Source organism: Elephas maximus, chromosome 11 (genome assembly GCF_024166365.1).
Source record: "Elephas maximus indicus isolate mEleMax1 chromosome 11, mEleMax1 primary haplotype, whole genome shotgun sequence".
Classification (NCBI taxonomy): Eukaryota; Metazoa; Chordata; class Mammalia; order Proboscidea; family Elephantidae; genus Elephas; species Elephas maximus.
Genome location: NC_064829.1, coordinates 99,138,185 through 99,148,711, shown reverse-complemented (window position 1 = coordinate 99,148,711; position 10,527 = coordinate 99,138,185). Strand labels below are relative to the sequence as shown.

The window sequence follows — 10,527 nt, the reverse complement described above, 5'->3', positions numbered from 1 at the left end:
CAGAACTCACAGACAATACTCACAGTCATGGGGTTTATTAGTGAAGTAACAGTTACAATTCAGGATCAGGAACACTCAGGATACAGTTCTGCCTTCTGGACAGCCTCTTCCCAGCCATGTTCGCAGACATGCCTCTCCCTGGCCCTTGACCTCTGCCCAAATGCACTCAGTCAACTTTCTCTGTGTGGGCTGGGAAGTCGACTTCGTGGTCTCCTGCCAGTCTCTCCTGCCACCCGTCTCGCCATCTTCAGGGTCACAGCTCACTCTCCCTCTCCCTCCATCTTTGCTTCCAGGAACTTCTCAGCACAGGGATTCCAAGTCCAAAGGGCGTACTGGTTCCTGGTTGTCCTTCCTTGGTGGTGGGGGGATTCTCTCTTTCCTGCCTCTGACCAGGATGGCAAAACTGACCAATCCCCTTGGTGGGCCACAATTAGCCTATCACACAGTCCTGCCCAATCACTTGGGTGGGAGTTACAAGACCATGGCTAGAAAGGCTGCACAAAAGTGATCCATCACAAAGAAGTAAGTCCCTCTGGCCTGGGCAGTCCCTGCCCCAGGATCACCCCAAGTCTGGAGTCCTTATTGAAATTGCAAGGTTCTAGGAATTATCTTTTTTTTTTTTAGGAATTATCTAAGGAGCCCTGGTAGTGCAATGGTTAAGTGCACAGTTGCTAACTGAGAGGTCAGTGATTCGAACCCACCCAGCAGCTCCAAGGGAGAAAGACCTGGAGATCTGCTCCTTTGAAGATTACATTCTAGGAAACCCTATGGCGCAGTTCTACTCTGTCCTATGGGGTCCTTATGAGTTGGTATTGACTTGACAGCACCTAACAGCAACAACAACAGGAACTACCTCTTAGGAACTGGGAACAAAGACCAATTTACTTCGGGTAAAGTTAAATTCTGAAACCCCAGTCATAGTGTCCTCCCAAAATCCACATCCACCCTGAACCTCAAAATAGGGCCTTTGCAGAAGTAATTAAGGTAAGGATTGGGATGAGATCATCCTGGATTAGAGTGATCTCTAAGTCCAGTGAGAATGTCCTTAGGTGACAGAAAAGGACACACAGGGACACACAGAAGGCCACGTGAAGACGGAGGCACAAATTGAAGCGATGCTGACACAAGCCCAGGATGGCCTGCAGCCCCAGTAGCTGGAAGAAAGGATTCTTTCTCAGTCTTCAGAGGGAGCGAGGCCCTGCTCAGACCAGGGAAAACGGCTGATTCTAGTGACAAATGAGACACAACAAAATTGGGGGTTCAAGGTCCTTGGGTACTGTGAAATTGTGCCCATTTAAACACCTTTTGCAGTATCCCTATCTGTCCTCCCACGGGACCTCTGTTCCTGCAACCCAGGCCTTTGTCCCACCCTCTCTCTGGGTCTCTGTCCCTCTCTGGGTCTCCATCCTTCTCTCTCTCTGGGTGTCTGTCCCCCTCTTTCACTGGGCCTCTGCCCCCCTTCTCTGGGTCTCTGTGCCTCCCTCTCTCTGGGTCTCTGCCACCCCCACCCTAGTTCTCTGTCTCCCCTTTCTCTGGGTCTTTGTCCCTCCCTCTCTCTCTGGGTCTCTATTCCTGTCTCTGGGTCTCCATCCCTCTCTCTCTCTCTGGGTGTCTGTCCTCCTCTCTTGCTGGTTCTCTGTCCCTCTCTCTCTCTCTGGGTCTCTGTCCCCCTCTCTCTTTGTCTCTGTCACACACAGCTCTTTCCAGTCCCTCTTCCTTCCTTTCTGGATCTATGTTCTCCAAGATTCCCAGACCTGATGTGGGTGGGGTTGTAGAGTGGTTAGGGTGGGGCCCACTGCTTACTTCTGCCCTCACTTCACCAGGGTGTTTCCTCTCCTTGGCAGAGGTCGGAGGACTCTTCTGACAAGAACGCACATCTCATGTAAGTCATCCCAGGACCTAAGCCCCTCCTTGCCCTTAGTTTTGGGGGCCTCTAGTATTCTGTTTCCATGTGAATTCCCCTCCCCTTCATTGAGCCAGGCCAGTTTCATCACAAATTTTCCAGAAGATCCCAGGCTTTCACTTCTTCTGGGCACTGAATCCTACAAACCTCAAGGACCCATTTGCATCCTTTGAACCAAAATTCCTCTCCCTGAAGCTTGGAGATAAATAAAGTGCTTGAGAATACAACTCCCATGAGGCTGTAGTAGTCAGACACCTGGGACATAGCCGGGGGTTACCCAAGATTTCCTGGAAACTGTAGGTCAACTCCCTTTCCTCACATCCTTCCCAACCAGCAAATGAAAAACGACACGGGAAAGTAGGTGTGGGAGGAAAGGAAGAACAGGCAACTGGCTTGCCAGGATTACATGATGGTCATTTCACTCCAAAGTCTATAGGACCTGGATAAAAGAATTTGGACCTCCAGCCCCTCCTCCCTCAGACCCAGGAGTCTCAGACCCCTCAGACTCAGGCATTCTGGCCTTCAATCCCCTCTTCCCTCAGTCCCTGGAGTCCAAACCCCCTCCTCCCTTAGGCCAGGCTGTCTAGATTCTCATTTTGCTCTTCTCCTGGGACCCAAGTGTCCAGGTGTTCAGCTTTCTGGTCATTCAGGACCTAAAAGTGGTACCCAACCCCACCCCCCGAACCCAAGTGTCCTTGCCCCAAATCTGAAGACCAAGCTATCTTCTCATCCCTACTGCTAAATGAATCCAGAAAACTACACCTCCCATGAGGTGTGGCGCTACAGTGTCACACACATAAAAATTCCGTTATTTTGGTAATCTGAGAAATATAGTTCCATGATGCTAACACAAGGTGAGGGCTTGTGAAGCCTGTCCCGTCAAAGGACATGAAGAGTCTAGAGTCCCTGCGGACACTAAAGCAGAGCAGAAAACAGCCCCGGGGGAGGCTGGGACCTTCCCACAGCCTTACAGCAATGGGGGACCTTCAGGGTTCATGGGGGATGAAGAACCTGGTCTCATATCTTCCCTCAGACATTCACACATGAGCTCACTCTGATCTTCCTCTCTCCAACTCTTTATTATCTCACATAAGAAAAATGAAAAAAATAAATAACATAAATAACCCAATAAATAAAAAGGAGGCCCAGTAACAATCCACAAGCAACTTCAGGAGGCATAGCTGGGGCTTCGGCCCTGTGAAGGCCCCACCATGCTCAGGGGGTCTGAGGAGTCCACATCAGGGGGCTCAGGGGCCAGGACCCCTGGAGGTTCTTGGAGCATTGGGAGCAGGCCTGGCAGTGGCAGGAAGCGGGCTGGTACCCGGGATGCTGGGTCCCTATATGGGGAGTTGTGGGAGGGCAGGCGGATTGGGAGTCCATGGGCCTCGGACCGGTAAACATTGTATCCATCTTCAAGAAGCAGCTCCCGGAAGCTGCAGGCCGCTGGGTCGAAATGGAGCTGGGGGGACAAATAACAGGGATCAGAGACAACGTGATTCCTCGATACCCTCCTGCCGCGAGACCCAGGATTCCTGGCCCCCAGCCCCCTCTTCTCTCAGACGCAGGAGTCCCCAAACCCAGCCCCTCCTCCTTCAAACCAAGGAGTCCCCAAATCCAACCCTTTCCTCTCAGAAACAAAACAACAAAAACAGATTTCTCTGATACCCTAGGGCAGTCTTGCAAGGCCCAAATCCCTCTACCCACTTCACAGAGAAGAATGTTCCAGCCCAGGTTCCAGTCAGGGCTCCATGAGGCCAGGCAGGGGGCCTGGCCACCACCCAAGATCACACGGTCACTTCATGGGCCATGAGACTCCTGAGTGTCCCTGCATCAGGCATAAGCCAGGCACACAGGAGCCCATGTGGTCAGGAGCATGGGTCACAGAGTCACAAGACTTGGCCTCTCAGGCCACTCGGCCATTCACCTGCCTCATGGGTTGGGGGCAGTGAGGTCCCTGCCTGAGCCTCAGTGTCTTCATCTTGCAAACGCTGATCACAACAGTTCCCACCTCCGGGGGTACCAGTGAGGTTGGGGGACGTAGAGAGCACAGAACTCAGCCTGGGCCAGGCAGAAGTGCCAGACATGTCATCCCAGAGTGTGATGGCAGTTTGCGGGAGGAGGGGGCTCTGAAACTTACCGATCCGTACAGCACCCCATCAGGCCCCTGGCACAGGAACCGGGATGTCTTGACCCCCAAGATCTGAATTATTCCAGGCTTCAAAGCTTTCAGCTCCAAGAGACCTGATAAGAGAAAGCAGTCAGGGGCTCAGAGGACATTTCCCAGCCGCCTCCTCCCTTAGATCCAGGAGTCACAAAACCCGGGCCCCTCCTCCCTCAGACCCTGGAATCCAGGCCCCCAGCACCCTCCTTCTTCAGACTCTGGTGTACAAGCCTCCAGCCCCCTTCTCCCTCAGAACAGGGAGTTCAGGTCCCTGGCCCCTTCCTCCCTCAGGCCCAGGAATTGGGGTCCCCGACTCCTTCTTCCCAAGACCCTGGGCTCTGTCCCAGCCCCCACGGTAGGACCAGACCCTGCCTTGCACTCACTCTCAGGGCTCCGGTGGGCGGCTCCCGCCACTGTGCCATCTGCTCTGATCTCCAGGTGGGCCTCGGTCTCCTGGGCATCATCTGTGTAGAGGTAACGTTGCCGGACCTGGCCCCCGAATTGGAGGAGGGGGCTGGAGTCAGGGATGGGGTGTCCCTGGCAGGCCCCCAGCAGAAGGACAGCCATCACAGGGACCCACAGTCCTGGGTGCTCCAACCCAAACTTGGCCCAGTCCATCAACAGCTCAGGTCCTCTGGCGAGGTCTGGGGTCTGAGATTTGAGGAGCTGAATGGTCTAGACTGGGTTCCAGAGCCTGGTGGTCTGGAAGAGCAGGTTTAAGGATTGCTGCTTGGGTACCCTGAATGCCTGGGTTCTCTTGCTCATGGACTCCCAGCCAACAGGACACCCAGTGTTTTGGGAAGGATGCAGAAGCCCCAGAATTTATATCCAGACAGACCCGCCCAATCACCCTCCCCAAGCCTGACCCATGATATTTGACCTACTTGGCAGGAGCCAGAATTCCACTGTGGCCAGGTCAGCCTGAATGGATGATGTAATCTGGGGGTCCTTCCAGCTGGGGGCCTAGACTCCTGGGTCTGGGGGAAGAGGAGGAAAGAGAACCTGATCACCATGACTTAGAATGAAAAGGGCTGGGGGCTAAGATTCCTGGGGCTGGGGCAGTTGGGGCTGGGGTCAGTACTCCTGGGTTGGAGGGAGGAGAGAGCTGGGGGCCTGGATTCCTGGATCTTGAGGCAGGAGGGGCTGGGGCCCAGACTCCAGGGTCTGTGGGAGGAGGTGGTGGGATCCAGGTCTCCTGGGTTTAAATGAGGAGGAATGGTGGTACCAGGACTTCTGGGTCTGAGGGAGGAGGGGGCTAGGATGCTATAAAACCCCCTCCCAGACTGGCTGAGGCAGATTTTGTTCCCCAACTGGAATTTCTCCATCCCATTTAGATGTCTAGGTTTCTGGGGGTAGGGCGGGAGGGATCTGACAACGAGGCTCTTTGATCTTCTGAAAACAAAAACTGCCACATGAAAGAAGAGTTTTCAGAAGGGCTGGGTTGTCCAGGCCTCTCAACCTCTCCCTGGGCTGGTGCCAACCTGCACCTCACCAACCCCTGTACAGACTTGGAGACAATGAATGTCCAGCCTCCTCCTCCTCCTCCACCTCTGATGCAATCTTGGTGTTTCTTTCGCCAGAGAAGCTACCCAGAGCTCCAGACAGGTGCTCCCAAAATAGCCGAAGAAGGGAAGGGCTGGCCAGGGTCTGACTCAGGGTTTGTAGCTGAGCCAGACCCAGGAGGGGAAGTTAGATGCTAGAGCTGAAGAGTGGGGTTGGCCAGTTGCCTGGAAGCCCCCAGTAGTGCAGGGTCTGGACTTCGCAGTCTGAAGGAGGATGGACTGGGGACCCAGACTTCTGGGTCTGAGGGAGGAGGGGGCTGGGTGACCCAGACTCCTAGGTCTGAGGGAGGCAGGAGTTGGGGGTCCCTCTCCCCAGCGACTCCTGGGTCTGAAGGAAGAGGGGGCTGAAATCTGGGACTCCTTGGTAGGGGAAGAGTGGTCTGGGAGCTGGAATTATGGTCTGAGGGAGGAAGGGGCCAGGGGCTGGATTACTGGGTCTGAGGGGGCAGGGGGTTGGAGTCCAGACTACTGGGTCCTGGGGTGGAGGAGGTTGGGATCTGGACTCCTGTGTCTCAGGAAGAGGTGGCTTGAGGCCAGGACTCCTTGGGGCCCTGACTCCTGGATCTGAGGGAGGAGGTGGCTGGGGTCCCTGACCCCTGGGTCTGTGGAAGAGGTGGCTTGGGGCCAGGGCTTTTTGGGACACAAACTCCTGGGTCTGAGAGAGGAGGAGTCTGGGGGCCTAGACTCCTGGGTCAAATCTTTGGCAAGTCAAGTCAAATTCTTGCACATTTTGCATCATCTGGAATGACAATGGTCAGGCTGGTCATGCGAGGGGGATGGAGGTATGAGTGGGGGTAGGGGGAGCTAGGGGAGCGGTGTTGACAATGGAAGCAGCCCCAGGTTGGCAGCAGAGGGAGAGGAGAGGCCTTTGTTCACTGCTGCAGCTGCCGGGGCCTCTGCGGGGTGCAGGGAAAAGCATGTTTCCATTCCGCCTTTTGGGAATAGGGCCTCTGGGGTGGCTGGTCTAGAACACAGCAGTTCGTTGACACACTCTTGAATCCCAAGAAAGGAAGGGCAGGGGTCTGGGACTTTTGATTTCCTTGTGTGGACCAGATGGGATGGCACATTTGTGGCCCCTCTAAGCACCAGACCACCTGGAAGCTGGAGGCTCTCACACCTGGGTTCCCGGTACTGGGAACAGGCTTTCCATTTGCTCCAGGAGCAGCTCGGCAAACATGTTCTCAGTTCCCCCAGGGAGGACGCAGCAGGGTGAGGAGGATCTTCCCACCTACCTGGACCCAGGTGTCTGGGCTCTGCCACAGTGGTTGGGGCGTGGCTGGGCTGGGTGCATCCAGGTAACGTGGGCACTTGGGAAGCCCAGGCACTAGAGTAGGTAGGAGAGGGCGATGGTCCGAAATGCCCAGGTCCAGAATTGAAGTCGGGCTCCAGCTCTCTGAAGCTACGGAAGGATGTTTGTACCTGGGGGCCAGGTAAGCAGCCCGGGCGGAGACTTCTGACTGGCCGAGGACGCGGGTGGAGAGGGCTGCGGCTGCGAGCTCCCGGCACCCCAAGAGTAGAGGGGGCGGGCGCTGCCACCCTAACCCGGGTCATCCAGGCTGGGCACCAGGAAACGGGGCGGGGCGGCCCCGCCTCGGCGGTACCTGGACAGCGCCGGGGGCGGGGCGGGGGCGGAAGCTCGAACATGAGGCGCGCCCCCTCCTACTCCTCTCCTTCCCAAGCACTAGCTGCTAGTGGAGGGAGGCAGGGCGGAGGGTACGGCTTCTGGGCCTGGGGACCTGGCGTCTGTGATTCCGGAGGTGGCCGGATGTGGGCTGAGTTTGCCGACTCAAGGAGCTCTGGTGAGTGTGCGTTGCGGGAGTCTCCAAGCCAGGAATCCGGCCTTACTCAGGAGCGCGCACTCCCAACCCTTGCCCCCGAGACCCCGGGAGTCCTCCGCCCTCACCTCCGATTCCTCTGGGAGTCAAATTCTTAACGTGGTCCTGGATCTCCAGCCCCTGCTTTCCTTTCTTCCCGGTGATGGACTCAGCCACTCACACAGGTCCACCTGGGAAAGGGGGCTGGTGGAATGGTCTAAACTTCAGGGGACCTTACAGGTAGGGAGCAGGAAACTCCAAGAGGTGGGAAAAGGCTCAGGATCCTGCACCGCTGTTGTTCTGGAAACCGCAATTGTTGCCATCTTCCATTCCTTTTCCCCAAGATCCCAAGTCCCCAGCTTCTCCTCCCTCAGACCCAGGAGTCCCTGCCCCCAGCCCCCTCCACCCTGAGACTCCTACTCAGACTCTGAGCATCTATCTGCTAATTCACTTTTCCTCCCCTGCAGCCATGTGGCCCCCCAGCCATCGTCACCTCTGTCTGGCCTTCCTAGTAGTCTGTGTTCTCTCAGCAATCTCCTTCTTCCTACACATCCACCAAGACCTCTTTCTAAGTGGCCTAGACCTGTCTGTCCTGTGTCCATACCGCTGCCTGGGGACGTCCCCAGTGGCCATCTTCTGCCTCTCGGGCACACCGGTGACCACCAACACCTGCTGTTCCTATCCCCAGCGCCCTGCCTCCCTCTCTGGAACCTGGACCATCTACTCAGATGGCCGGTTTGGTAACCAGATGGGGCAGTATGCCACCCTGCTTGCCCTGGCCCAGCTCAATGGCCGCCAGGCCTTCATCCTGCCTGCTATGCATGCTGCCTTGGCCCCCGTGTTCCGCATCACTCTGCCCACGCTGGCGCCAGAGGTGGACAAGCACACGCCTTGGCGAAAGCTGAAACTCCACGACTGGATGTCCGAGGAGTATGCCCACTTGAAGGACACCCACTTGAAGCTCTTTGGCTTCCCCTGCTCCTGGACCTTCTTCCACCATATCCGGGAACAGATACGCAGCGAGTTCACGCTCCATGAGCACCTTCGGGAGGAGGCCCAGAGAATACTGAGGCCGCTCCGCCTGGGCCGCACTGGGAACCCCCCGCGAACCTTTGTGGGGGTCCACGTGCGTCGTGGGGACTATCTGCAGATCATGCCCCACCACTGGAAGGGTGTGGTGGGTGACCGTGCTTACCTCCAGCAGGCCATGGACTGGTTCCGGGCACGGCATGAGGCCCCCATCTTTGTGGTCACCAGCAACGGCATGGAGTGGTGCCAGGAGAACATTGACACCTCCCAGGGGGACGTAATTTTTGCTGGCAATGGGCAGGAGGGCTCACCAGGGAGGGACTTTGCACTGCTCATGCAGTGCAACCACACCATCATGACCATCGGCACCTTTGGCTTCTGGGCTGCCTACCTGGCTGGAGGAGACACTGTCTACCTTGCTAACTTCACCCTGCCGGACTCCAACTTCCTAAAGATCTTTAAGCCAGAGGCTGCCTTCCTGCCTGAGTGGGTGGGCATTGCCGCAGACCTGTCTCCACTCCAGATGTAGGCAGGGACTTTCTGGAGTATCTTGGTTAATCTAGAGCTGGCAGTATGCATCTCCTGAGACCTGGCAGCTTCTGGAGAAGTGTGTGGTGTTTCTGGAGCACATGGGCACCACACCTTCCCCTACCCAGAGTGATTCTAATTTGCCAGGCTTTGAGATGTGGCAGGGGAGTGGCTTTCTGGAACTGCCGGCACATTCTAGAGCTAACAGAATATTTTTTCCTGACTGCTAGCAATCTCTGGAGCTCGTGACAGTTCTAGTGTCCACCTGCTCTTCTCAGCCCATATCCAAGTACTTCTAGAAGGCTACCTCCCAGGAAGCAGGGCATCCTCTACTGTTAACCATCTTTGTGTTTTCTAGAAAAGGTGGCGTTCCTCCCCTGAGTCCTAGGAGAACTGATGGAATTTGGTCCTTCAGTGGTTGTTCTAGAGCAAGCATGCAACAGCTCTTCTCTTCATGTTTCTGGAATGCTTCTAGAGGGGATTTTACTCTAGAGTGGGTCAGGTATGATGCCTGTGAAGAGCCCTGCAGGGCCCTTCAAGAAAGAATGAGTTCTGGAATTCCAGATAACTTCAAGGAAGAATTTAATGCAAGTACAAGCAGAAGGTTAACATGCCATCACTGCCAGAAAGATTGAGAGTTGGGAGATAAATTCTCTAGCTGGCCAGCAGGAGCCCTGGTGGTGCAGTGGTCAGGGGCTCAGCAGCTAACCAAAAGGTCAGCTCTGTGTGACAAAGATGTGGCAGTCTGCTTCCATAAAAATTACAGCCCTAGAAATCTATGGGGCAGTTCTACTCTGTCCAATAGGGTCACTATGAGTTGAAACCGATGGCAATGGGTTTAGTTTTTCAGTTTTTAGCTGGCCAATTGTTCTGCTCACAGGCTCTGGAAAATATGGAGCAGCTTGTGAGCAGGGCAGGACTCTAACAGGAAATCCACCACGGTTTGGTTTTTTTTTTTAGCAGATGGACACTGGGGAGGAGTAGGTTTGGGTGGGGCATGAAAATGGCTGCTTAAATGATCCAGCTTCAAGAACAGGCCTTTCCAGATATCCAGGGACACTATTTTATTTAAAGCTCAAAAACTACTAAAGGCTGAATGGCATACCTTGGCTCCAAGTTCAGTTTGCCTCTCACAATTAAGGAGGTTTTCTTCTCTGCCGTTGGGCTGCTAGGGATACTGGAACCTGTTTTCTGGGAGTCAGTGGACCATAAACATACTTTCTGGGCTCGCAAAAAGCCACAGGTACTCTCCCCTTGCCAACAAATGTCTGCTGGTGTGAATTCACAGAACTATTAGATTTAACTTTGGGCAAGTTTGGGATGAAAAGATCCAAAGTTATACGTGCTGACGTGGCGCCCAGCCCCAAACTAGGAAGGAGCACACGGTCCGGTCAAGGAGGACGGGATTCTGCACTCAGATTTCTGGAGCACCTTCCTGCATTTTTGGAGGGTGAAGGAATATACCTTTATTTCAGTCAACCTCTGCTCATGTCCCGCATTCACCCATCCAAGAATTCAAGTCCCTTCTTT

General features: G+C 55.0%; 2 protein-coding genes across 2 annotated transcripts; one reads left to right on the top strand and one right to left on the bottom strand.

Annotated features, from left to right (window-relative positions):
- Positions 1-3,071: 3,071 nt before the first annotated feature.
- FGF21 (fibroblast growth factor 21) lies at positions 3,072-4,682 on the bottom strand. Its single transcript, XM_049901452.1, has 3 exons — positions 4,448-4,682; positions 4,041-4,144; positions 3,072-3,362 (listed from the first exon to the last, which is right to left on the bottom strand). The coding sequence occupies exons 1-3, from the start codon at positions 4,680-4,682 to the stop codon at positions 3,072-3,074; spliced, it is 630 nt and encodes a 209-aa protein (XP_049757409.1).
- Positions 4,683-7,300: 2,618 nt separating this feature from the next.
- On the top strand, positions 7,301-10,456 carry FUT1 (fucosyltransferase 1 (H blood group)). Its single transcript, XM_049901123.1, has 2 exons — positions 7,301-7,425; positions 7,908-10,456. The coding sequence occupies exons 1-2, from the start codon at positions 7,392-7,394 to the stop codon at positions 8,996-8,998; spliced, it is 1,125 nt and encodes a 374-aa protein (XP_049757080.1). The 5' UTR covers positions 7,301-7,391; the 3' UTR covers positions 8,999-10,456.
- The last annotated feature ends 71 nt before the right edge of the window (positions 10,457-10,527 follow it).